This window comes from Camelus ferus, chromosome 1, assembly GCF_009834535.1.
Source record: "Camelus ferus isolate YT-003-E chromosome 1, BCGSAC_Cfer_1.0, whole genome shotgun sequence".
NCBI lineage: Eukaryota > Metazoa > Chordata > Mammalia > Artiodactyla > Camelidae > Camelus > Camelus ferus.
Window position 1 is genome coordinate 99,935,420 of NC_045696.1, and position 27,921 is coordinate 99,963,340.

Sequence of the window (27,921 nt, forward strand, 5' to 3'; positions counted from 1 at the left end):
TCACCTGTGAGAGACCGAGCAAGAGAGCGAAGGAGAAAACGTACTCTAAGGGAAAAAATGCTTGACTCGCCTCATTTGTACTCGTTACCGCCCCCTGCTTCCTGGCTTGAAAGCAACGGGATTCTAAGGTACGAAGGTCACGGCCCGAGTAAGGAAAATTCCGGAGCCGGGCACCCAGGGTCCAGCCGGAGGCGGCCACTCCCGTGTTAGTGACGTTCCCAGTTCCAGCTGGTTTCGACGTCTCACTTCCTCGTAGCCCTGAACCCCAGAACCAACGTTTTTGGAGTCTCTCCGGGGGCAAAGACGGAGCGGGGCAGCGGGTCCGCGCCTGCAGGTCTCAGGCCCTCCCGCAGCGCCGCGGAAGTGCCAGCGCGGGAGGGGGACAGGAAGCCCTTGTGGACACCTAAAATCTAGGAAACGAAACCAAAAGCCACGGGCCTCGGCCCCGCGGTCGCTGGGAAGCCTCTTTCCTGGTGACTTGCGGGAGAAGCTCGCTTGGACGCCAAGGGCTGGAGGGAAGAGAGCACCGGCCGGCGCCCGGGTTCCGGAACTCGTCTCACGGCAGGGAGCGCTGCAGCGGCAGCAGCCACAGGTGGGCGGGGGCGCGCTCTGCCTCCCCACGGGGGCGCCGGGGGCGCCGAGGGCACCGGGCGCCGGCCCTGCGCGGGTTCCCAGCCCGGGCCGGGGGCGCTGGGGGCTACGTAGGAGGGAGGGGCGCGAGGGCCGGCGGGTTGTATTTTCTCCCAGGTTTAGGGTAGAGGGTAGGGGCTGGGTCCCAGCGGCTTCCGGAAGCGACCTCAGAAGCACAGCAGGGATCCAGCGAGGGGCCCAGCTGGCCCAGAGGTACCCCGGCCAGTCTCAGGACCTATCCAAGGCCAACGTGTTTCCTGCCTGAAACCGCCTTGTAGGCTGCACTTTGCTTAGTACATCTTTTCACAGCGCTGGATCATGGGCAGAACCTGGGCTCAGGGGAGTCTGCCAGCACTTTGGGGGTATTAGAAGGGACGATTAATAGAACCTGCTAGCTGTCCCTGAACAGTAAGTATTAATGACAGCTATGGCTGGAGCCAAAACTATGCTAGACGCCCTGGAACGCCAGAAGCGGGAAGACACAGGCGGTTTATCATTGAGGATAAAACCATTAGCTCAGGAGTCCACCTGCCTGACTTGAAGCTGCCTCTACTGCTTACTCTGAGCAGCATGTTCCTTCCACATGTTCCTCCTTGATCATCTCTGAAATTGTGTAACGATCGAAAGTTACAGGAGTTACAGTATGACGTGTTGACTTTATCAGACAGGGTCTGTCACTGCAGAATATACTCACTAAACGTTAGCTTTATTATTTTTAGTATTTGACCAAGTCCCTGCTTCTCCAAGCTCCCTGTCTGGTTCCCATGTGGTTTTATTTAGACAGTTATTCCTGGAAATTCTGGCATAGCCACCTCACAGTTTGGGGAACAGGAAGTGTTTCTCCTAGTTTAGCAATTTGAGCAATCTTTCATATTGGCTAGTTAGTGAGCTTATAACATTAAGTGACCATTAATCTCCCTGGGTTTAGCTTCCTCATTTATTAGTTTAAGTGTCACTTGCTTAGTGTGGAGTGTCGGGAGACTCAGGTTCCCCTTTTTCTACCCTGAACTTTCTTAGCAAAAGGGACTTTATCTTAATACCACCTGGGTGAATATGACAATTTGTAGGGCTTTGAATATTGAACAAACACAAGGAAATGAAAAATAAATGAAAAGGGAATGAGTGGGTGTCTGCAGTTGGATAGAAGTGGCATGTAAAATGTTTAGGTCACAGAATAATCATCCTTCACATCTGTAAAGTAGGTTACGACTGTTCTTTCGGACTGAAGGGAGTGAAATAATACTGTACACACTGTTCAATCAACAAGCACCAGTTAAACATCTTGTCCTGACGAGACAGGCCATGCCCTGGCCTTTGAGAGCCTAGAGAGCAAGTAGAGATGCAGGAAACCCATAAGAACTATCCCCTATCCACCTCTCCATCCTGCTGTCTAATGATCTCTCCCTCTTTGCTCTGTAACCCCCAGATCTTCATTCCCCTGAATGAGCCAAGCTTCCTCCCTACAGCCTCAGGACTTTCTGGGAGTAATAAAGCAACAAAACCAGGATAACTGACATAAAGATGAGTTTATGTTTCTTTGGTCTCTTTGGTTTACTTGCTAGGTTTGTAGAGCACTTGACCACCTCTCTCTCAGCTGGCTCAGTTGATGTATATCTATGTTTTTCTTCAAGGATTACTGTAAATGCTATCCCAGTGTGGTTCTGAGCATATTTGATTTCTTAAATCTAAAACACAGGAGTGGAACTTTATAGGAAGACTCTCTGTTACCAGCTTCCTTGCATTGATAACAGCCTCAGCCACCCCACGTCCACCCTCTGTCCTGGACGTATGGTGTACTGGTGCACTCCGATCCTCACCAACATCTTGGCCGCCTATGTACGTGAGCCCCTCTGTTTTCGCTCTGCTTGTCTTTTACCAAAACCACAGTTAAACAGATGAAATATTTTTGTCCTTAGATGTTAACCTCTTTTAAATGCATAAAATTTACCTGCAAACATAAGCTGAACAACATGGAGATTATTTACTTTGTGACTTATCTCAGCAATATTGTGTTCTCCACTCCCTGTGTCTAATTCCTCCCCTCCCAGGAGTCTAGGATCTAATTTTCATTACTCACAGGATGTGAGAGGCATAGAATGCTGGGACTGTTTTTAGAGCAGTAGCGTTTTTCTAAAATAATTAAGAACATGTATCCCTATCTTGGAACTATAGGAAAAATGTTAACTGGCTTGTTTTGTGGCAATTAAGAAGAAAATTTGGATGAGTAATTCAAAGCTAGTTTTAGGATCTTCCAAATTTGAGGTGCTTCACCTGTGGGTTCCAGATTTTACATTAATACTTTTGGAAAGCAGTAAGATAGAAATTTCAGGACCCCCAAGAAATGGGTCAAAAGGGTTTCCTATATAAACTGTGGAGCCATAACGGGATATCACCTGCACTGTTCCTCCTTCTCCCTGGTGTTAGAGGTTTATGATTATCAAATATCCCAGAACACAATGGATCTTATGGTATCTGGTAGAATAAAATTAACAGATAAATGGGTGTAATATGTGATGCCTTAATTTCCTCAGAAGTTCTCATTTAACAGATTAGGAAGAAGTATGTAATAATCAGATTGCAATTTGAAAGTTCTATATTTGTCCTGACATAATTATGATTCCAGTGGTACAATATATGACTTTCTTAGAGACTTTTTTCCTTTAGGATAGGGTAAATATGATTTTCTATCTCTTGGAAGTTCTTCTGGGATTTGTTTCTTAAAAGGAGTAGGAGAAGGTACTATTTAAAAGTTACTATGTTAACTAACTAATTAATTAAACCAAGACACAGCGCAGTCATTTAAAAAACTGAGTAGCATTTTGTCTCATAATAGACCCATTAAGTTTGAGAAAACCACAAGATCTTTAAGACAGTAAAGAAGAGTGGACAGGGATGCACATGGTGGGTATCTTTTGTCCACAGGAGCTTTATTCATTCTACCTGGCACACATACAGGTCCAACTGTCACTTCACATTTTGCACCAGAGCATATGACACCACCTTTCATGCCTGAGATATTATGAATTGTGAAAAATTCAAAACCTACAGGAAAGTGAGGACCACCCAGATTTTGTTCTGCAGTGGTTTTGCCAACAGATACTTGTGCCCACAAATCTATAGTTTAAGACTCAAAATAATGAGACCAAGTAGGAAGGAAAAGGGTAAATATGAACAAATAAGCTTGTTTAAGAGTGTTTAGTTTCTCTTCCTTGGATTTTTGTGCAAGGAGGTAATTATCTCTGCCCTCATGAAAGGTAAATACTCTTATATTCGTAGTTGGTACTCATTTGGCAAGGACTCAGGAACTTACACTCCACTGCTTAAGAGCCTCCACCTGTTCATAATACGATGCAAAGCACTAGTGTATGAATTCCCTATCTTTCTAGCACATTCTTTATTTTTGAATTTCCCATGTTTAAACAACTAAATGCTAATAAGAAATTTATTTTAAATTAGAACTAATTTTTCCATATCAGATATACAGATGTGCCCTCTAGAAACTATGGAATTTTCTTTCCAATTCAATGATTTGTTCACCAAAAAAAAAAAAAGTTTAATTTAAAAATAATACCTCCAGGTATTATTTAGGTTTATTCCCTGAAGTGAGTGCCTTTCTGATGTTGTAGGCAACGCAATAATGAAACAGTAGTCCCTTAAAATTTCCAAGTTGGTTAAAAGCCATAAAACTTTTTTAAAAAAAACAAAGCATATTACAGAGTAATCCTATGAGAAACAGTGGTTAAGTAAAAACTTGAGCTGTTTAGTTCAGTGTGTTAATAAAGGGATACTATCCATTTCTACTACAACAGTGATTAGTTTTTAAGTTTTTGTATATCTTTTAAGATACTCTTAGAATATTTGAAGGTAATGGGTATGGATTTTAATATATAATCTTTGATCATAGAAATGTGTGTTGACAAAAGTAATCATGGCCCAATAGGCCATGTAATATAAGAATTTGATCTCCTTTTTTAATAATGTAAGAATTTAGTCTCCTTTTTTAGTAGTTCTTCATATAATTGAACATAAAACACTAATATGGACTTTGAAAACTTTTAGTATACTCTTGTTACATGTGTTTATTAGCTTATTGTTCACCTTCTTGAATAACTGCAGAAAAACATAAAATTTAATCTTTTTGTACCTTTGGTCTGAGGAGGTCCATAGCAGTTAGCTTCTGACCAGTTAATGCTAACAGGGATTATTATTGCTCTAAGAAAATCCGGGAAGTCAAAAAAACATATTTTTAAATTTATCAGGGCCAAGAAAACCCATTATTGAAGTCCTTGAGTTTATTTAATTAAGAGGTGACTATAATTGGAATGTTCTTGAGAGTTTTAATATGTTGTTAAATTTTATGCTTGTAACAGGCAATGATAAATCAGTAATTTAGAAAAGGAGAGGTGGGATGTGGTTTCTTCTTGGGAACACCAGATTTTAGTTAAAGATATGGAAGGTTCAGTTGACTTCTTTTTTATTTAACCATTTATAATAACACAGTAGAAGGAGTTAGTACTGGGACAGCAGAGACTGGAGAGGGGCTGGGAAGTGCAGTGCCTATTCATATCAACCTGTGGGTCCAAGATAAAACAATCAAGTAGCAAGTTTTTGCATCATGCAGTAACTGTAATTAACAGCCTTATAGGGGTGGGGATTTAAAGTGGAGAGATAGGAAAAAAGCAGTGACTGGATAGTAGTGGGAAAGACTAACATGGGATCAAGGCACTGGAAGGCAGAATTACTGAGTACAGTGTTTTTTATTATTGTTTTTCTGTAGAAATAAGCAACACGAAGTTTCAGTTGGATTACGTGGTGTTACAACTACTACAACCCCTGAGTGTATGTTTTTAGGTTCAAAGCATGTACTGATACACAAAACAGGGGGTCAGGCCTTCTCAAACTTGCTTTTCAAGCTGGGCAGAACATGCCCTCGGGATCTGGAATTTCCAGAGGTATTTGCAGTAGTGTGACCTGATACCTAATCTTTCTCCTTCTCATGCTGGACCATGCCTGCAGCCCAGCACTGAGGCTGCATGCTGGATCACATGCTCCTTGTAGGTTGTGTAGGTTGGAAGGCTCCAGTTTTTAACTTGGTGGGAGGGGAGACACTTAGGCTCACAGTGTTTCTTTCTGGCTTTCAGCCTCATTGAGCCCCCTCCTCCCAAGGTTTTTAGACATGGTCTACCATCCTAGACTGACCAACAACTTGTAAGATCCTACTCAGAAACATATCAGTGGGGAATGGAGTTAAGACCAAGAAGTTTAAATGACCAGATTCTGGAAGACTGGATGAGTAGAGGGGTATCTTATGTGTAGCTTCACACTTAGATTGCTTCACAGTATCTTGTTTCAACAGTGATATTTGACCTATATATTTATAGACAATGTATTAACATCACGTCTTCTTTTTCAGAACTACTTAAAGCATGAACAAACAAAGTAAGTAATTTAAGTGTTTACTTTCTTCCTAAAATGTTACATCCTTTGTTAATGTGTTATTTGTCATAATGCTTTAAATTCAGTTTCCAAAAGAATATAATTTGCTTTGTGATGTTAATACTCCAGAGTCCTAACTCTGGGCCAATGTTTTGACTGCAGAGAAGATGTATACAAATACTCACTACCACTAATTTTTCACTTAAATATAAAAAAGTCTTAGATAAACCTAAGGAATTTTAGGCTTATTGGGAAATATGTTGTATAATTTGTATTCCATTTCATCCAGATCATTTCCTTTTTCAGTGTGTATCTTACATACATGAAGACTATTCAAATCATATTAATTAACAGACAATGAATTTAATATGCCAGTACCTTGTAATAAAATCCTCACATACATCCCCAATATATATTTTATAACATACACATGTGAATAGGTTTAAATAAATACAGATATTTATGTTCTGGCTCTTTTTCTCAAGATTATTCTAAATAAGATGGGTATTGACAAAACATAATTAAAGACTCTGTCTTTTAAAAAAATCTAAGGTTCTGAAGAGAAAAAAATACACACGGAGAAAATATGAAAAACAAAATCTTGTTTTCTGAAGAATTTCTATTCTCCACTTATCTCTGTTTAAATAGCCAAAGAAATGTTTATCTTTACTACAACTGCAGCCTTGTTATATATATTAGGTACTCTTTAGGACCAGAAAACTCAACTTTCCTTCATGAAGTGTCATGATCTTCTCTTAATATTTGCTATATTAATTTAATTTTATTAAGAAAACTCAAAGATTTTTAAATGTAAATTTGTATAGTATTAAGCTATTTTCTTTGCTGTAAGCTTTGGGATGTTTCAGATCACTTAACAAAAATTCACTGGGCCATGGATACAATTACCTTTTAACTCTTCAGCTTCCTGTCTATATAAATGTATGTGTTTGTATGTATCTGTGTGCATAAATAGAAACAATGTATATATGTATGTAAATATGCATAGAGAAATAATAAAATAACTTGTCAGCAATATGAAAGTCCTGTAGTCATAAATTATTTTAAGTTGCATTTCACAAATGCAGAAATCAATCTGTAATTCATATGCTCTTCGGTCTACTTGACCCCTTGACCATTCACTTATGTTCTCTTTGTATGAAGTCACCATGGAATTTCTGAAATCATGATCATTGCTCTGATACCAAATCCCAGAGCTTATGAGCTCCTAATTTCATGAATCTGTCATATGTGTGGATATCTACTATTGTTCAAATAGTAGATACCAGTTAAGAGTCCCAAAATGTGACATGCCATTTAAGGAAGGGTCTTTAAGTCAGATTTGCAGTGCTTTTCCCTGAGAACTATTGAGTCTGATCCTGTTATTTCCAATTCAGGTTGGGAGTAGGGGGCTGTGGGCAAAGCCTTGAGAGCTGGAGAAGTAGGAGCTTGGCCACTCACCTGAAGCAAAGAATCAGAAGGGGTGGTTGGGATGGAAGACTTGTGATACTGCAGAGACGTGCGGTAATTCGGAATACGCTGCAGTGTCTGTAGAAGGAAAAGCCCTGGCTGAAGTGGAGGATTCTCTGTTGCTTGCATTTGAACAGTGTCCCTGGACTCCATTCTGCTCAAGTTGTTATGAAGCCAACAGACTGGAGGAGAAAGGGGGTTGGGGCACAGTTCAGCCTTCCTGTTGAACCCACATGAGTTGAGTGGCCTTTGAAGGCCCAGGGTAGAGAAAAACACAAGAAATGTGTCAGATTGAAAGTCTGACCAACATTTTGTTCTGTACTGATGCCGTGTCCTCATGATTCAAAAAGAAACAATTCTGAATTTACAGTTAATAAGCCATGGGAATGAGAGGAGAACAAGGTGTTAAGTGTTGTGTCCACCTGACCACAGATTCCACGACGGCAGAGCCGGCATTGCCATAGAGCCCACTCGGGGACAGAGATGCTCAGTAAATATTTTCTGGCTGGGGTGGTTGCTAAAGGAATGACTGGAGAAACACAAATATGAAAACTAGGAAACTGAACCATTTGTGTAGATATTAAGATTATTCAAACCACATTGATTAGCAGCTAACAAAACTTAATATGCTTCTTTACTGTAATAAGGTCAGTTAGGATTTTTATTGGTCAAAATCGGTCAAATATTGGGATTTCCCAAACTTAATGGGCTAGTTCCAGAGTCAGCATAAAAAGGATATTTAAATATTGAATTATGTGTATTGTTTTAAATATTTAAAACATAGGTCTTACATCAGTGATTATAGATATCTTTAAAATCACCTATAGTCCATTACCACCCCCACATCCAGCTAGTTTCAGTCATCTCTTTCTTTACAACTTATATATAGTTTTAAAACAATCTTTTTTCTAATACCAACAAAAACCAAGTATGGAAAAGAATATGTTCATCAGGCATATTTGAAAACTAGAAATTCAGCCCCAGTAACTTAGCTGCCTATTTTCTCCAAAGGGAATTTGTTTGAGACAAACTGATAACAGGCACAACTTTTGTCAGCGGAAGAATTCGCTTTATCTATTTCAATACACACAATAGCGTATAAATGAAAACTACTTAAGGACAGTGCATTTTTCTTTCTAGTATGTATTGTTTAAGCAGATGAATGTTTACCTCTCCTTGATTTGCAGATGCTCAAATGAATGCTCCTTACCCAGGAACACATTTACCAGCTGGGTATCCCCCTGAATATCCTTCGGCAGCATATCCAGGTAAAACATTGGCCTGAAAAGTAAAAAACCAAAATGTATCAATTACTGATATTCCCCAAAGGGTGTGTGTGTCTGTCTGTCTCAGTATTTCTTTTAGTAGTGTCTTTTACTGAAGTGAGATAATGAAATTGGCAGCCTAGTTCTTGATTTTTTTCCTTTGACTATATATTATCATATCATTAACATATTTTTTATTTATACAGGATAGTAAAGATGTAGTGTTAATAAAAACAGTAGTGAGTTGACATTTAGGAAATAAAATATAAGGTTGTACATATATTACATCCCAAAATACACATATTAATAAAAGATTTTATTGATTCTCCATTTGTTTTGAAAATTATGGGCATGCAGTCACATTTAGGAGATTTATCTCCCGGTGTTTTTGAGTCATTTATTATCTGGGGTTAATTGTATTCAGTGATTGTCATGCAAAAGAGATGACTGCTTAAATCTGGAAGCTGGAAGCTGTATAAACGTAGCCACCTGGGATCATTCTCATTTTTATTTTGTAACATACAAAATGTGAAAGCTTTGCTTTTCTATACATGCTCAATCACACCTTGCCTTTCTAAGAAAAGTAACTGAGTCATATTGCTACATATCAGGGAATACGTCATTTCTTTTGAACCACTGCAGAGAAGACTTCAGAGATTTTCATTTAGACAAATGCCGTTATCAACATTACCATAACTTTACCAAATGGCAAAATTCATGGTGTACCCAGATTTCCAAATAGGCAGGCTACCCACATCTTGAGGGACTGTCCTAGGGATTTAGGATCAAAAGGAATCTGGTTTGTATGCATTTTGTATTCTACTCAGAGCAAACAAATGTGCTTGGGTGCTGAATGGCTTGTTTAGTTGTCTAGCCAGAAACCTCTCAGTGGGGCCTGGATCTCATCCAGATGTTTGCATTTAAAAGAATGTGAAGTAGAAAGATTCCAGGGCTCTAAGGTGCCTATACTTAAGTATTTACTTGTAAACTGTTGAAAACACTAGTACCAGGGCACCATCCAGGAAAACTGAAGCAGAAGCTCTGGTTCTGGGACTCCGGTATTGGTAATTTGTTAATGTCCCAGGCGATCCTAATGTGTAGCCAGGGCTGAGAACTACTGCTCTAAATTTTTATATGGTTGGTGTCTGGAGAATTGTTAGCAAGTCTATACTGTGCGTCCAAGGCACTTGGAGTATGTTTTAATCCACCCATAGCTAAATAATAGCAGGTGATATATAAGAGGAAATAGCTCAGTTTCATTTCTCAAGTCCAAGGCCAATATAGCAGAGGTCTTTTATGACAATAATGCTAACAATAGTGATGGATTAAAATTGAGAATTTAGGTGCCTAATGTGGATTAACTCATTTAATTCTCAGTCTTCTGGGGTAAATGCTATTAATTAATCCTCATTATGCAAGTGAGAAAACAGGCAGAGAGAGGCTGGATCAGGCTTCCAGTTCTCGCTTCTGCATTTAATAGTTGTGTGTTGGTTTTAAGCAAGTTGCTGTACCTCCAAGCCTCGGTTCTTATCTACAAAATGGGCATAATATTTCCTAATTCAGGTGGTTTGGAGATTAAATAAGAGTATGTGTAAAACACCTAGCACAATGCTTTATAATTAATAAATGACATACTTGCTGACTAATACATTAATAATGTGTTAAATCAATTGGTAAATCGAAATATTACCCAAATTCAGGTAATTCCATATGTTTAATTCATTGATTTGGAAAATAATCAATTATCCACTCAAAGAATTTTGTGAGGATTTAATAATGCTAATAGTATAACAAATTAATTCACATCTCCTCACTCTCACAGGTTTGCTTGTGGTTTGATCTTTGCACTGTAGCGAATGATGTTTAAAAGTACATACCTGTATAATAACATATATCACAGATAGTACTCAGTGGATATGTCATTGGCTTCCTCTTGCTTTCAGGATAAAGATCAAAATGCTTAGTTTGGTCCACCATACCCAAGGGGCTCCTCTGCCTTCTCCTTAACTGTTTCTTAAGTCTGTCTCTCTTCTGTTCAGGGAAACTGGCCTTTTTTCAGATTTTTTTTAAAGGTCTTTTGTTTGTTACTATCCCAGGACTTCTTTCTGAAATGTTCCTTCTCTGGCACTGGTCTGCTCAGCTCCTTTGTGTCCATTAGATCTCAGCTGAACGTGGTCCTCAGGGAGGCTGTCCCAACTCCCTCCCTTTCTCTCTCCCCATCCAAACATAGTCATAAAGCCCCGGTCCCTCCCTTCAAAGCACTTGTCTCTGATTCTAGTTAATCATGTAATCCCATTGGTGTCGCCAGGCCTTGCCAAATATGCCTTGAGGGGAAAAAACTACTGTCAATTCTATTTATATAGGAAATGTCATTTGTTAGAATTCTAGAATTATAATTTTTTACAGAGTGGTTTGGTCCTAGAAATGCTGGCTTACAGCCTTTATTTTGGGCTTTCTACTCAGTGGCATCTCTCTTTTCCAGGAAGGCGTTCCAAAGTTTTTATGTACATGACTCAAGGTCACTCTTGATTTTCTTTCACTTTCTTAGATTTCAAGAATATTTGCATCTGAGTTTTGAGTGAAACGTTTAAGATTGTGGGCCAACTCTATTCATAGTCTAAATAGAAGTGGATGTGAAGCCACAGGTATTTCATTGAAAAATCACTGAAAGATAAAAATACAAACCTTAAGCTTCTCAGAAACAGAATTTCTGAGTGTAAATTGTAGTTTGCAGATAACTAGGATAATCCTAAGTTTAAGTTTGCATTTTTCTCTGCAGTTACAATATTTCACATATTCATATTTCAGGACCTCCAGGATCTACTGGGTACCCTGCTCCCCAGCTTGGCTACCCTGCTCCCCAGCCTGACTACCCTGCTCCCCAGGCTGACTACCCTGCTCCACAGCCTGGCTATTCCGTCCCACCAGCTGGCTATTCAGGTGGTGGCCCAGTCGGCTTTCCTGTCCAACACCAGCCAATGTCTTATCAGTCAGGTGGGCCTGCAGGGGTACCGTGGATGCCAGCACCACCACCTCCATCAAACTGTCCACCTGGATTGGAATATTTAAGTCAGGTATTTCAAATACATAAGAGTCTAAAAACAAACCTGTGCTTCCAGTTTACTTAATGAGATTAACAATTGACTAATTCACTTAAGTCTGAAATGGTGAAACTATTCTTTTGTTGTTACTAACAAATTAATTCTTCTAGGTCAGATTTACTTTTAAAGCAAAATGCAAATGTCTTAGGAAATTATATTTTCTATGATCTTGAGTATAATTTGCAATAATAGACAATAACAAGCCTTTATTAAGCACTATTTTCTAGGCTTTGTTCCTAAGTATAATACATGTGTTAACTCAGTTAATCCTTTAGAAACTCTATGATGTGTAGTTGCTATAATTATCATTTTACAGAAGAGAAACTGAGGCCTAGTGAAGTTACATAATTTGCTCAGCATCAAAATGCAGAGGAAGTGGGAATGGCTTTTTACTTCTGGAACCTTGGTTCTAGATCCTGTGCCTTTTAATCCCAACACTGAATAATTTCCTAGGAGTTGGAAAGAAACTCAAACTCAGTTTAGTGTTGATTTTTCAAAAGTGGTACTAAAAAAGGAGTTAATAATTTATGTATAATTTGGCCCACCTTTTATTATAATTAATAAATTTACACTTTTATGTTGCTTTTGTTCTTGGAAGACACAGTTTTATTAATGCTACCAAAAAGAAAAAAAATATTCCTGGATTTTAACATACTCCATGATAGCGTATCTCAGCAATGTGAGATTTTAGTGTTTGTTTGCCATTAGAAATCCGGTAAGTTAGTTTTCAGTAAATGAGTTGTCTCTCTTGCACTCTCTGGACTAATTTAATTTCCCACAATGCACTTGGGCAGCATATAATATAAGAATTTTGTTAGTTCCTAAATTCTCTAAGAAATACCTTATGTAGATTTTTTAAAATTACAATATATGTAGGGGAAGTTATCACCTACTACAAATGATGGTATCAAATACACTTCTTAAGAAGAAAGATGTTTAGATTTGTAGAAAAAAGCTCTTTAAGGGGATAAAAAGGTCTTAATATTTCCTAAGCCCTTTCTGGAAGGAACATGTTTTTCTAATTTTTATAGGGATTCCAATGTAAGTCAATTTTGTTTGACCTGAATTTGTCCACATTAATAGTGAAATATTCAATAGATGTTTCTTCAGTTAAAAATGCATTAACTTTAATTTTACACCTAGAAGTAGGATAAATAGCTGTTAAACATTGATAATATTGATAATTGATTATATGCATTATTTTAAAATATAAAAACACTAATGTTAAATTGGATGGTTTAATAATATGATATATGCTTACAGCTTAATTTTTTTTTACTATAATAGATAGATCAACTGTTGATTCATCAACAAATCGAACTTCTAGAAGGTATGTATTCATTATATTTATCATATTTCTAGGAAGAGAGGACATTTATGCAGATAGAGGCATATCACAAACCACAAATATGACACTTGGTGATGTAGATGGGTAAACCTGGTTATCACAAATGTCTTTCTTCATGATAATGAAATGATGATGATTATCCGCAGTTCATTTCGTGAAATTGGGAATCAAGTGGTAAAATAATATTATGCCAGACATCTGTCCTCATAATACAGACCCTAACTCAGAGGAGACCAATCAAAATCTACTTGTGTTGCCCCTTTTCTCTAGAAATCTGATTCTGTCACTTTGTCTGACCTCTATTGCTTCAACTCTTTTTTCCCCAGTTTGTGATGACCGTGAGATTTGTCATAGAGCCGCCTGCAATAGTTCAGTTACCTTAGTACACTTCCAAAACAAGTGAACTTGTTCAATTTGGATGCATTGGAAAATTGCCTTATGGCCCACAGTTTCTCTTGGGAGCTCAGATAAACCCTGTAAAACCTTTGTTCCATGGGCTGTGGATGATCACCTTGGGTGCAGGGACACTGCACGGGAGGGTGCTGTCTGGCAGGCAAATAGGCTGGAACTCCTAGAACACCACTCCTGTTCCTGTGAATGGGGCCTGACTCCTACACATGTTTCCTTAGGTCCAGCGCTCCTCAGGGCACAATAAACTTAAGAAGCCACTGAATGTTTCAGGGCTACTGCCAGGGGAAAGAGAACCTGGGTGGATTCATTAACTATAGTGTCTTCCTTATAGCTATAAAGAGTTCAGTGAAAACTGCTGGATTTTTAGAATGTATCTGTGAAATCTTTCTTCACATCTCTACAAAGGTCTTTTCCACCGATAGAAATTATGTGAATTGTACTAGTATAGTAAAAGATTTGGTGAGACCACACAATTGTTGTTTATTACATTAAAATCACTTGTAATGTACATTGTTAAATATTTATAATATATATTTATATATTTTTATTTGTTTGTTTATACTGTGTTTTCATTGGAAAAGCTCTTTGTTGTACGATAATTTGTAGCCTCAATTTTTTAATGATTTATTTAGAGAATTTACTTTTGAGATTATAACCCCCCCAAAAAAACAGACACCATACATTATATAGCACTCCATTTACAGCTTTTAGATTATAAGTTTTATATATATGGAAATGTAAATGTATTAATCATGAAATGTAAACTTCAAATTTAGTAGTTTAGAATTATTCAGTTTTTTAAAAGGGATGTCTTTCATTTTCTTATTTTCTTTTTGTCTCAAATTCAAACTTTATATTTTAACATTATGAGTAGTATAAAGAAATTGAAGATTACTTGATTTATTTTTAGCATCTGAGACTATGGCAGGCAATTATACATTTTCCAATTCAAACCTTAATAGACAATAAAGACATAGCTATAGAATTCTTTTGTTTTATTTGTTTTCATTTTTAAATAACCAGAAGGAAACTTATATTGTGTAAGCCTGCTGATTTCATTTTGCAGATAAGGAAAAGAATTTTGAGATTAAGCTACTTAATGAAACTCTTAGGTAATAGATCCCATGTCATGAATCAGTTTAATTTTTCTCTCATGAAATATTTGACTGGTGGACATTAAGGTAAAGGGAGGTTCCTTTAGAAGCAGAGTGAGGACCTCTCTGAATCAGAGCAGAGACACTTAAGGGAGGTCATGGTGATAAAATTTGTGAAGAACATCTCCATCTGACTAACAGTCCATCCACACCAATATTAGAGAGTGGTTTTTGTCTCCTATGTTTCTATTAATTGCTCATTATTTGGTGGCTCCTGACATCCTATGACCCATGTTAATGAGGGCTGTGGACAAGTGAGACCATTACTTGCTCCTTCCTGGCTCTAAGCAAGGAGAGATTTCCAAAGTACAGTTCAATATGGGAAGCCCTTTGGTGAGATACCACATGAGTGTCAGCATTTAGCATGGCTGTTTCCTCCATGAAGAGATCAGCCCCCTCTAAGGTACAGGGTTCCCTTAGGATGCCAGTGGTCTAGACATCCTATGAGCTGCAGCCTTGGTTGCCTAGCACCTTTCTGCCTTGTCTAGTACCCACCTCCCACTTCTGAACAACCACTGCTGAGCTCAACAAGGGTGCCCTGGGCCCAGGGTGATGTTCTATCTCACCTTCCATTCCATTCCCTCCCTTTTCACACGTGTGCACTGAGGGTAAGCCCTGTCATACCTTTCTCACACAGTGCAGAATGATAAGCCGTGGCTATGGTTTATTAAACAAAATCTCAAGCCAATTTATTCAATATAATCTTATAAGGAGCATAAACAGAGCAATCATCCTGTATTCTCCTCCACACTTGAACACACGAACAAGGAGACATGTTCTGCATACAGTTAGCACAGCTCCGGCCCTCTGCAGCTTCGCACCAGCCCTCACAGCAGAGTCTCCCTTTCTGACATGGGCCTATGCAATTAGGAATATATGAGTTGTCTTCTTGTCCATGCCTCACATGGATTCTCTTAATTTCTCAGTCCCTTAATACACTCTCCTCCACTACCTTTGCCTTTCTTTCTCTGTTTAGATCATCTCTAAAAACCTTTCCTTTTCTTTCTCCTGTGTTGAAGTATCATCTAAAAATGGTATAATTAGATATTGTAGTATCTTAAGATAGATTCCTTATTCTTTTAACAATTACTCATAATGATTCCCTCTTTTATGTTTTTAGTCCTTACAGGTTTTGAAACTAGTAACAAATATGAAATTAAGAACAGCCTTGGACAGAAGATTTACTTTGCAGCAGAGGATACTGATTGCTGTACCCGAAATTTCTGTGGGCCTTCTAGGCCTTTTACCATGAGGATTCTTGATAACATGGGCCGAGAGGTCATAACTCTGGAGAGACCACTACGGTGTACCAGCTGTTGTTTCCCCTGCTGCCTGCAGGAGGTCGGTGAGCGGTTACCAGGGTACTTTGCAAAGTAGTTCTGTAAGAATTTTACCCTCTTGTTGAATTTATATAATCAAACTGAGATCTAAAGGAAAAGTGGTCCACAAGCTATTGGTTTATACCTGAGAGTAAACTGTACAGGAAGGAAGGCAGGTGGAAAAGAGTGAGCACTTAGCCCCCTGTCCCTGAGTAGGGCGCCTCCTGGGGGGTGAGATCAGAGATCTCAGAGACCAAACGCCTCAATCTTCAGGGAGAGCTAAGCAGGTAGGGCACCTCAGTCAAGTCCCTCTCCCAAAATGACCATGAGGGCCTGGCCAATGCCAGAGGAGGGCACCATGGAGATACCCTCGAATGCCATCCCAGAGACAAGTGGACAGAAGAATGAGGAAAAGGACAGATGTGTTCATCTCACAATTTTAGCCAACCTACAAGGAGCAAACCTAGGAGAAGGCCCCCTGAGAAATCTCAACTCCTGTGTTTTTCAGTTCTCCATTGGAAAAAAGTAACATATTTGAGTCCCTGTAATAGGGATATGCTAGTTGTGAGCACCTTCAGCTCCATGAGGTCCAGTGGTCTCTTTCATGTTACTTGACAGCCTGGCAGAGAACATGGATCTCGGGGAGACGCCAGGCAGAGTGTTTACAGGACACTGGCCTCTGCCTAGATCCCACGGGCCTGAGCCCAGCCCTGCCTGTCACTCAGCCATCCATACGGGCAGCTATGAGGGCAGGACAGACATGCAAGCACATAGATATCTGACGTCTAATACTGTACTTATTTTGAAAGGAAAACTGATCTTATTCATATCGAATTGTTTTGTTTTCCATGTCGTTTAGTTTAGATAATAATAATATTCATAAGAATAAGTGAGGAAAAACTAAGCGTTTGACAGAATATTCTCTACAATTTATAGAGCATATTAGCATACATTATATTATTGATCTCAATAAACAGTCCTAGGAGGTCCTTAGTTAGGATAAGCATACTGGGATGGTCTCAAAGTGGCCCAACTATACAGCAGAACCAACACTCCAGGCTCCATTTCTTTCCATCACAGCACCACTGCCACTCATATTTGAAAACTGCCCCAGTGATCAGAGCTCTGTCCATGCATCTAAACTACTGTTTTTAAAGGAGCTTAGGTAAAGAGCTCTTTGCAATTTAGACATTTTTCGTATGGAAATTTAGAAATACATGAGGCCAGTAGAGCAGTGCTCAGAGTGTAGACTGTGCACACAGCCTCCCCACGTTTGTGTCTCATCTCTTCTACTTTGCAGCTGGGGAATATGATACAAGTTAATTAACCTATCTGTTCTTCAGTTATTTCTCCTATTAATAGGAATGATAGTGCCAACCTGGTAGGGATGTGGTATGAATTAAGAACAAATTAAGAATTAAGGATGTGGTCCTTAGAACAGTGTCCGACACTTAGAAAGTGTTCAGTATGAGAGTTCTTATTAGACATTGTTGTGATTATGATTTTTATATTCCTTTGCTTTTGTAGATAGAAGTCTACGCTCCTCCTGGTGTACCCATAGGTTATGTTAATCAGACCTGGGACCTATGCCTGCCAAAGTTTACAGTTCAAAATGAGAGGAGAGAAGATGTTCTGAAAATTACTGGCCCATGTATTGTCTGCAGCTGTTGTGCAGATGTTGATTTTGAGGTAAGAGATGTGATAATGTTTATAGGTCTTGGTTTCCTAATATAAGGATAATATAAACTGGGAGGATATTATAAACATATTAAATAAATGTGTACATCCTTGTATCTCAAGAGGGACTCAGTGTGCTCATATGTTTATCTTTGGTCAGAGAGATGGTTATTGGTCTGATTACACATCAGTGTTGACTATGCTAAATGGAAAAAAAAACAGAGCTTTGTAGTCAAATAAATATAAACAAACCATTTAACATTTAAATATGTTGGTTCCTGTATGTATATTATCCATTTTAAATGGAACGTTAACTTTCTCATCTAAGTCTGATTCCCAAAGCCTATGGTCCCTCCTTAGTCTGAACCACAGCAGGCTGCCAGTGCTCTAGGCCCTCTTCATATTTGAGTTCCTACAAAACGCCCAATTATGCAAAGAGAATTTTAACAAAAATAATGTAAGATGTACTACCCATTTATGCTTCTCTGTGATCTCTCCTTTATCCTTGTATTAAATTCACTCCTCAGAAATCACAATCTATCCTTGTATTTACTACCTGGAGGAATTTCTTCACAGCAATTTTTCAACAAATGGGGCCCAGCCTTATAGCCCATATTATTTAGTTGCAAATGCTTAAAACTCAACAGATTATAAAACTTAATCTTAATATCATGATTCTCTTTTATAAGTATAAAATCTGTTAAACTGGATCCTTTTCATAGAAGGGACAAAAATCTAAAGCTGAGCAGGGCTGCCCCCTTATGAGAAATAAGATGCAGGAACTCTGCCACAGTCTCCTGACTTCCCAAGGTTTTCTACTATCCAGCTTCATCCTTTTATATTATCTGCCTGGCTTCTGTAGTCATATAATTTTCAATTCCTCTGTTATATAAAGACGATCACTCCTCAGTGGCTTCAGAGTCTAATGAGGGAGACAGGAAATTCTAAGAAAACACATTACAATGTAATAGAGACTTTATAAAGACTCTTACAAAGGATGCAGAGTATGTGTGTGTGTGTGTTTGTGTGTGTGTGTGTGTGTGTGTGTGTGTGTGTGTGTAGGGGGTAGATATAAACTATGTATGTTTAAAGATTTTACAAGATTATGGATTATAATAATAGTTCCCTATGTAGGGGTTATCATTCCCATAAAAGATCCAGAGGAGTGAAAAAGTAATTGTTTTTTTCAGGGAATATTAATGGAAGTTTTGCTGGTATATATTTTATTTATATAAAATAAATGAAAATACTGGTGAAGCAAGTCAGACTGGAGTGTGAAACTTTTATATTTAATGATAAGAAAGTTAGAAATCATCCAGCATACCAAAGGATGCCTTAAAGCATCCATTATGTACAATGAATTAACTTCTCTCCTGTGCATCTAGAATGGTTCTAACTAGGCAACACCTTTAAGGGAATTGAGAAAATAGTCTTTTGAGTCACTTTCTGTAGGCTAGATAATGGAAATTTTGAAAGCAGGAATTATCAGTATGAGGGACGACTATGGAACATGGACCCCATTATGGTGTCAATTTCATGGAAACCTGGAGTAGAAAAGAGATAATACCCTGAATATGAAGGAGCAAGAGCCATTCCAAAAGAAGAAACAACTCAGAAACATTTCCTAAGTGTAGTGAGTGGAAACGTTTCATAGATTGGATGTCAGTGGAGAATGAAAGAAAATTTACAGATGAGTCTTATGTCTCATTAGTCTGATGTCTGATCTTTAAGAACCTGAATGAATAATGATGCCATTGGCCAAATTAAGGATCTTGAAAAGGAAACAGTTGATTTGTGGGAAGCTGATGATTTGTTTCTGAGTCATGGTGGATTCTAGGTATGTAAGGGAAAAATGCCAGAGTTTTCAGCATACTTAATGGTAGTTAAAGCCATGAGAAGATTATCCCAAGGGGAGTAAAAGAAGGGCAAGTAGACTTTGTATCCCATAGAGATGATAAGGGAATCTGTCTTCTTGCAGTAGGAGGAAAAAAATATGCCTACATGAAACTGATATCCCAATCCAGTCCTCTCAATGAGTTTGAAGATTGAATTCATACCACCATTATGGTTCATGAATCTCAAAATATAGATCTTGATGTTGAGTGGTGATACAGATGGGAGAATTGAATGCAGAAGCATACTAGAAGGAGATTGATCACCAAGGGCACCCTCTACTCCTACAGAATAAGCCTGTCTTCACATGAGTAGACTCAAAAATTACACACTGCTCCAGAAACTAATCCATCAGAAACAAACTGCATGTAATAGAACAGTCTGCAATCAATCATCTAAGAAATACCTAAACAGACACTAAAGAGCCTAAGGGGAAAAAAAAAGGTTATAAGGGAAAGATGAAACAAGTTATAGAGGAAAAGAGGATGAAAACAAGTCAAGTAGAACCTCCGAAAATGAGGAATAGTCATTGATAAAACCTCATTTGAAAGGATGAGCTACAAATTAGATACAGGTGAGGACAGAATTAGGGAACTGGATGATCCCATGTGATGAAAATAAAGAGGAGGTGGGAAGAAGACAAATTTGAAGGGACATGGAAGCTAGAATAAACTACTGTTGTGTATGCCAAAGAGGAATTACAGAAAAAGAGAGGACAGAGGATGTTTTGAGATAATGCTCAAAGAGATACATGGGTAAGAATCTTGCAGACTTGGTGCCAAGGATCCTCAGATTCAGAAATTGCAAGGAGTTCTGGTAAGAAAAAGAAATAACACCCAGACTCAGCTCAGATAAACTGCAAACTAAAATAGGAAATCTAAAATCAGCAGATAGGAGTAGGGAAGGTTATCTCTAATATGTGATTCCCTGACTGTTAGGGATTATGAGCATTTTTCTCTGTTTACCAGCTGCTTGTATTTGCTCTTTCAATTGTCCTTTAATATCCATTGCCTGTATTTTCTATTGGGTTGTTTACTTTTTTCTTGTCAGTTTATAAGTGTAATTTGTGTGTTGAAGACTTTACTCTGTTTCTGTAACTCTGTTCTCTGATTTTCAAATACTTCCCACAAATCTAACCTTTTTGTACTTTGGTCAGTTGGCTAGACAACTGTGTGATCACAATTTATTAAGTAAACCATTCATTTCTTGCTAAATTGAAATGCTGTACATTAAATTCCCACAAGTAATGGGATCTATTTCTAGATTCTTACCTCTGTTGCACTGATATCACTACCTGTTCTTACAGCAGCACCTTATGATTCAATTATGCTGACTTAATGATACATCCTATATCTAGTCATAGCCAAATAGTCACTAATTATTTTTATCATATTTTCTTGATACTGTCAGATGTTTCCTTTCCTGTGAACATTAAGGTTATTTCATTACATTTTTCAGAAGTTAGAATACAATACCAATTGGTATTGTATTAAATGTGTTCATGATTTTTTTTAAAACTTAACATATTTATGATGCTAACCTTGTCTCATCCCAGAAGTGTTATATATGTTAATTCATTTATATCTAATTTTTTATTCTTCATAAGATCATATAGATTTCTTCATATAGAATCACTATCTTTTGTGGAATTTTTCCTAAGTAATTCATAGGCATTATCATACTGATCAGCAATATTTATATTTTTAGGTACTCATTGTCAATATTGAGAAATATTTTACCTTTTATTCAGTGTTTACCTTTTATTCAGTCTTGTGACTAGATTCTAGTATTACATTTAGAAGGCATTTTTGCTATATATATTTACTTGATTTATCTAGGTATAAAATCACATAGCAAATGAAATCATTCAAGCTCTTCTAATTTTCCAATTAGCGTATTTTCTTTTCCAGCCTACTTCTTAGAGCACAACTGAAAAATACTGCCAATTTTGTACATACCTACCAAGTTGATAATTCAATTGAAATAGCAGCAAATGTTTAATAATTTAGAAAGATATTGTCTATTTTTCACAGTATTTGTCTATTCCTGTTTTACCTAGAGCAGGAATCACCAAGCTTTTTTAAAAAAAAAAAAAAGAAAAGAAAAGATAGAAAACATTTTAGACTTCTGGATCATATGGTCAATGTTACAAATATTCAAGTCTGCCATTTTAGCATGAATGTATTCATAGACAATACATAAATACTGGGTGTGACTGTGTCCTAATAAAACTTCTTACTAAATTGGGGCAGGCTAGATTTGGCTCACTGACCTTTGTTTGCTGGCCCTGACCTAGATTTTTATTGAGTTGATACTTAAATTTCTAAAAAGCAGAGCATCATAATGGTCATGAATACAGACTCTGGAGAAGAATGCCTGGGTTTGAAATCCATCCCCATGACTTCTTATCTTTGTGAACTTGGACAAATTACATACCTCTCTTAGCTGTAGTTTTTTCATATGAAACTTGTGTATAATAATAGTATATAGCCTAGAGAGATATTATGAGGAAGAAATTACCTAAAATTTATAAAGCATTTATATACCATGCATATACTAAATGTTATAAATATGCTTAATTAGTAGGTAAATAAATACCTTTTTAGTACCTATGGACACACTCATATGCTTTGAATCATATTTTTTAGTGTTTTATACTTTGTTATAGTATTTTTTTAATACTTGGTTCTATGTGTTAATGTTCTATTTGGGTTTTTTGCATTTATATACGTATTGTGAGAGGAACCTATAGATTTCCTTTTAGAATACCTTTATCAATTATTTGTATTAAATGTATAGGTTTATAAGTTTAATAGTAATATAATACCAGTTTATTATTTCCAGAAGTTAAAATTAGTTTATTATATATATGTAATATACATATATAATATATATATATTATATATAGGTTTTCTGTTTTTAAAATATTTCCTAGAATTTAGCTAAAAATTTTCTAGTCCTATTGAGTTTTCAGTTGTAGTTCCTTATTCACTTTTTTGTTCCTTTCCAATAAAAAAAGATATATTCTACTTCTTACATAAAGTTTGGGTGAATTTTTAAATTTCTTGCTATCAGAATCAAAAAGGGGAAAAGTTAATATGTGGTTAAGTCTAGTGGAAGGATTATACTGGCTGATAAATTATCTTTTGTATATTTCATTTAAAATTTTTTGAAAAATTAAAAATGAATTAAAAAATAAAACGGAAAGTTTCATTAATAGCTTCAAATGCTTAGATGACAGCTGTTAGCAGATAAAACACTAAGGTGTGCAATAGGGAATTTGTATTAGTCTATATTGCCACAATAGTGGCATTATAAATAACCCTAAAGGTCAGTAGCTTAAGAAAACAGGAATTTATTCTCATGTTTATGGGTCTGCATGTTAACTGTGTCTAGGGAATATACTGAGGCTTAGCCAGACAGCTCTGATTTAGGCTGCCAGTTGGGCTCAAGTCCGCTCCGGGTATGTTCAATCTGGAGCTGTAGCCACAGCAACTGCCTGGATCATGCTTTTCTGGTGGCTGATCCCTGGAGAGCAAGACCAAGGCCAAACCACTCGGCCCTGTTTAAGGTCTCTGCTCATGTCACATCCACTAACACTTTGTCAGTCAAACAAGGCACATGGCCAAGCCTAATTTCAATGTGCAGGGAAGGATACTGTGCTAACAGTGGAAGGAGATTGAAATAAATATTTGATGAAGAGTAACCCATGCTATCACAGTGTTCATATTAGAAGTTTCATTCAGGTTTTTAAAGAACTTAACTACTCAAACCCAAATAAAATGAGTCAGCTGTTTTTAGTTTCCCCACATTTATGTAGCTAGTTCCAACCTGAGCTAGGATTTAATACATGCTCATTTGGTACCTTGTGGTACCTTGTGCACATTTGAAAAGGATGCTCCTCTTCCTGGTTTCACACAACCCTGCCTGTACATACTTTGGTGACTGGGGGCTACTTTTAGCCCCTACGTGCCCGCTTGGTGAGGTGCATCTGTCTGGCTATAAGCTGTTCAACTCTTTATCATGGCCTTTGGCTTTCCACAGGCAGAACTGTAAAATTAGAAGAAATTTACTTTGGAGCCTTTTTCTTTCATACACACTTTCTCGTTTGATGTCACCCATCCCCTCCTGTTGTCCAGTCTGACCCCAGCCTTGGACCTGGGGCATCCCACTTACTGGTTACTTTCCTTCACTCAGAACTGCCAGTCCTCTTTTCCAGGCTCCTGGCATTTCACGTTTTCCTACTGACAGCGGGTGACAATGGGGCCTCCCATCACCTCACTCAGCCTTTGTAAACTCTTTGTGCTTGTCTTAGGAGAACTCAGATGCAATTTTCATTTCCTACCCACTTGATGGCTTCTAGAAATTTCATCAAAGCAATATCTCATAGTTGTGTCTTTTCCTGCTTAAATTATATTTGGATCAATTCAACTAATTTATTACTGTCTATCTTAATGTAGCATAGAAAATGTTAAATGTCAATAAAACTACTTTCATATATTAGTTCTCTGTAGCAAAGAAAGTTTTTTAAATGCATCTGTAAATAGATTTAGGTATCTATATGAATCTAATATATTATTATAATGTTCATAGTTATGAATGACATATGATTTTAATAGAATATTTGTTTCATTTTATTCCCACTTTAAAAGTAGTTTTATTAATAGTTTTCCAGATTTCTTTGACTGTCTTTTTTCTCAATCTAGATTAAATCTCTTGATGATAAATATGTGGTTGGCAAGATTTCCAAACAGTGGACTGGCCTTGTGAGAGAGTTATTTACAGACGTCGATAACTTTGGCATCCAGTTCCCCTTAGACCTTGATGTGAAAATGAAAGCTGTCATGCTTGGTGCCTGTTTCCTCATTGTAAGTCTGTTCTTGCTAATCTGGAGTATAGATGGTTTCTCTAGTAGCATTCAGAAATAATTTAGTAATTTTTACATTTCTAAATGACCTTAAATGTGTAGGTTTATTCAGAGGGGTCCCATTTAATCTTACCTCTGAAATTCCATATTCTCCTGCTACTCTGGGTTTACAGGTGACTAGCTTCTCTTGGGAGGTTCCATGCAGTTTCACATGGTAACAAAAGGATCTTATGTGTTAATGAGAAGCTCTGGTTTTAGCAATTAAAAAAAAATCTAAATAGTGCTTTGGAGAAGAGTTTGAACCTTCCAGTGTGTTTAAGTGGAATAAGTCTCAGGGAAACAAGGAGATATCCTAATCCGTTATTAAATTAAATCATCTAATACAGGAATATAAACTGTAGTAACAGTCTACATTCACACAAGCCTTATATGGTACTGCCAATTGGTAGGAAATATATAGGATAGAGCAATGATTTTGAACTTACCTTCATATTAAAACAGCTAGGGAGATTTTTTTTAAAAAAAAACTGTATCTGGCCATACCTCAGTTAAACTAAGAATCTCAGAATTTAAAGTTTGTGTTGTTCCCCTGATGATTCTGTACACAGCCAGTGTCAAGGACTCCTGGAACAGAGCAGTGGTTTTCAGCCTTAGCTGCACAGCAGCTTTCACACTCCCCATGGCAAGACTGTACCCAGATCTAGTAAACCAAAGCCTCTGGAGGTGGATCCAAGTCTTTAAGCTGTGTCCAGCTGTCATGTGATTCCAATATGCAAGCACGGTTTGGAGCCACTAGATTAATATTTTAAACACTGACATGCAGATGCAATCAGGAAAAAAAAAAAACTAAAAAGCGAGAGAATAATACAGAAAAGGGATCCAGTTACTTCAACAAATAAATATCAGGGAAATAAAAGGATAAAAATAAAAATAGACATCAGCTTAATGTAGTTTGCAGAACATGTTTGGATACTGATTTGAAGAAATCAATACAAAAAGACATAAGGCATTCTGGGAAATTTGGACATTGGCTATTTGATGATATTAATGAATTATTAAGGTTTTTTTTAGAGATGCGATGTTGCTATTGTGGTTGTAGAAAAATAAAAACAGTCCATATTCTTTATGGGCTACGTACTGAAGTACTTCAGTATAAAATGATATGGAATCACAGATTTGCTTTTAAATAATAGGTGTGAGGGCAGGGGGATATGGGGGATGGAGTAATTGATGAACCAAGACTGTTCATGTTAATAACTGTTAAAGCTGGGTGAGTGGTCACGGGGACTTTATTATGCTATTCTATCTAATTTGGTGTAGGGTCAGTATTTTCCATATAAAGTTTTAAATAGAACCACAGTTCTATTTAAAAATTGTGTTTTCAATAAATGTTTATTTCACAGGAAAAGAAAATATTAACTTTAGCCTTAGGGAACTGTTTAACCAAAGGTTTATATACCACAACCAAAGATATGATGTGTATAGAGAAGAGAGAGAGTAGTCTAGGGTGTTGGGATAGATGAAAAATGGGGTTGGGGGTAGTGGTGAGGTTATTAGGAAATGCCTATGGGGTAGAGGTTGGGCAACGTCTTGTAGACCTTGGGAAAATACTGAAAATTGTTCAGTTAACTCATTAGTTTCAGATAGGCATAAATAAAATAGTTATGTCCTGGTGACTGTGGGAGAAATGGATTGAAGAGAGGTAAAATTGTAATAGTGCAATAGTGCAAGTGAAAGGTGATAAGGATTCCATTATTTTTTGGTAAAGGGATACAGGATAATGATAGATGGGAGAGAGGTAGAATTCATAGGACTGGACAGAAGTCAGTAGGGGAGAGGGTCTGGCTAGAAACTGATGGAGCAAGTAAGACAAGCTGGGGAACACAGTGGACAAGTTGGGAAAAGAAATCATGAAACTGGGCCAAAAAACTCTAAGATGTTAGTCTAACTCTAAGATGGCTGTCATTGTCCTGAAACAATCTAAAAATTGTACGTGGAACTCCGGTCACAACACAAGTTACATTGCTAGACAGGGAGTACAAAAAGTTGAGGAAGAAAGACTGAAAGAGAAACATTCTAAGGGGGTGTGAAAAAAGTGAAATTTAGAGAAATTACCAGAGGATTAATTAAATTCATGCAGGTATCAGTAAGGGAATAGAAATACAGGATTTAACTGCCATTAAAATGGAAAGCTGAAGCTATCAGTTTTCCCCAGATCTACTATTACAGGTTTTTCTTGTTTAGCAGGTATGGTTATTCTGTTCCGTCAGATTCCTTAGCATTTATTCATCCAAGAACTGATCTGTTTTCTTGCTGAAAACTCATTTCTTTATTTTGTTTTTACCTAGGACTTCATGTTTTTTGAAAACACTAGAGGTGAACAGAGATCAGGAGTGTGGTAATGGATGAATGAAAGTCTCCTCAGAAAATTTAAGGTCCATATATTGACTGGGACTATGTAAAAGAAAAACACAGTGGATTTTTTTTTCTTTATTTAAATGACTTATTATAGCATATGTTAATTATACCGTGATACCCGAAGCTCCAGGTACATGATCCTATATGATTTTTACTTTTCAAAGTAAAGAGCTTGTTTTCTGTATCGCTTACTTAAAATTTTTTATACATTTTTTTCTGTACATTTTCTTTTTTGTTGTGTATTGTGGAGAAAGGATATAGACATTTTTATATTCAAATATAACTTCCTATGATGAATTGCTTTGAATTACAGTCTTTGCTTTATTTTCAATTTGTATAGCAAAATTAATTAAAACCTTTAAAAAGTAATTTTAATATAAACTCATATACTTTTTAATTAAATCTAGTTAAAATTTATGTCATTTGTAACAACTAATTATTTTGCAAATATTGTATATTCATAAAAGTTAAAAATGAACAAATTCAGTGTTCTTTATAATTATGTTCAATATTCATACTATCAAAGAAAAGTAAAATGTATTTGTTTTTTGTTGAGAAAATCACACGGTATTTAACTTCTCCTGTAAGCTAATCTGCAACTAGAAATAACATTTTCATATTGACAAGACTATAAATTACCAATTTTGCTGATGATTTTTCATGAAGAAAGAATGATTCTGTCCCAAAGAAAGACACATTTAAAGACTCACTCACTCTATAACTGGGATATTGTTATAATTTTTGGAGTAGTTATTTACACATAGAATGGTTAGCTCCTGTATCTGTCATTCATAGTTGGAACATCATAGTTGTCAGAACGCTCAGGTGTTAATTAAATTGAACATATGTATCAGTCTGAGTATAAATGTCTATAATGGTCTATTAGGTTATTTTTACCAACAATCAAGTAAATAAAATAAAAAATTGCTGATATA

General features: G+C 37.1%; 1 protein-coding gene across 3 annotated transcripts; it reads left to right on the top strand.

The window, feature by feature from the left end:
• Positions 1–27,921, top strand: LOC102513307 (phospholipid scramblase 2). Of its 3 annotated transcripts, XM_032486764.1 has the most exons (10): positions 1–592; positions 2,327–2,466; positions 6,044–6,069; positions 8,721–8,801; positions 11,607–11,872; positions 13,187–13,229; positions 15,933–16,153; positions 17,659–17,820; positions 24,408–24,569; positions 26,917–27,921. In XM_032486764.1, the coding sequence occupies exons 3-10, from the start codon at positions 6,057–6,059 to the stop codon at positions 26,968–26,970; spliced, it is 1,002 nt and encodes a 333-aa protein (XP_032342655.1). In that variant the 5' UTR covers positions 1–592; positions 2,327–2,466; positions 6,044–6,056; the 3' UTR covers positions 26,971–27,921. The 3 variants fall into 3 exon arrangements, with proteins under 3 accessions (XP_032342655.1, XP_032342647.1, XP_032342660.1); XM_032486756.1 differs by lacking the exon at positions 2,327–2,466 and having other exon boundaries at positions 8–592; XM_032486769.1 differs by lacking the exons at positions 1–592; positions 2,327–2,466; positions 6,044–6,069; positions 11,607–11,872 and having other exon boundaries at positions 8,733–8,801.

Bases quoted from the DNA above. Each gene is read 5' to 3' on its own strand.
- LOC102513307 (XM_032486764.1), top strand. The intron at 11,873-13,186 runs GTATTTCAAATA...TTACTATAATAG, and splicing joins GATTGGAATATTTAAGTCAG to ATAGATCAACTGTTGATTCA. The intron at 16,154-17,658 runs GTCGGTGAGCGG...TTGCTTTTGTAG, and splicing joins TCCCCTGCTGCCTGCAGGAG to ATAGAAGTCTACGCTCCTCC.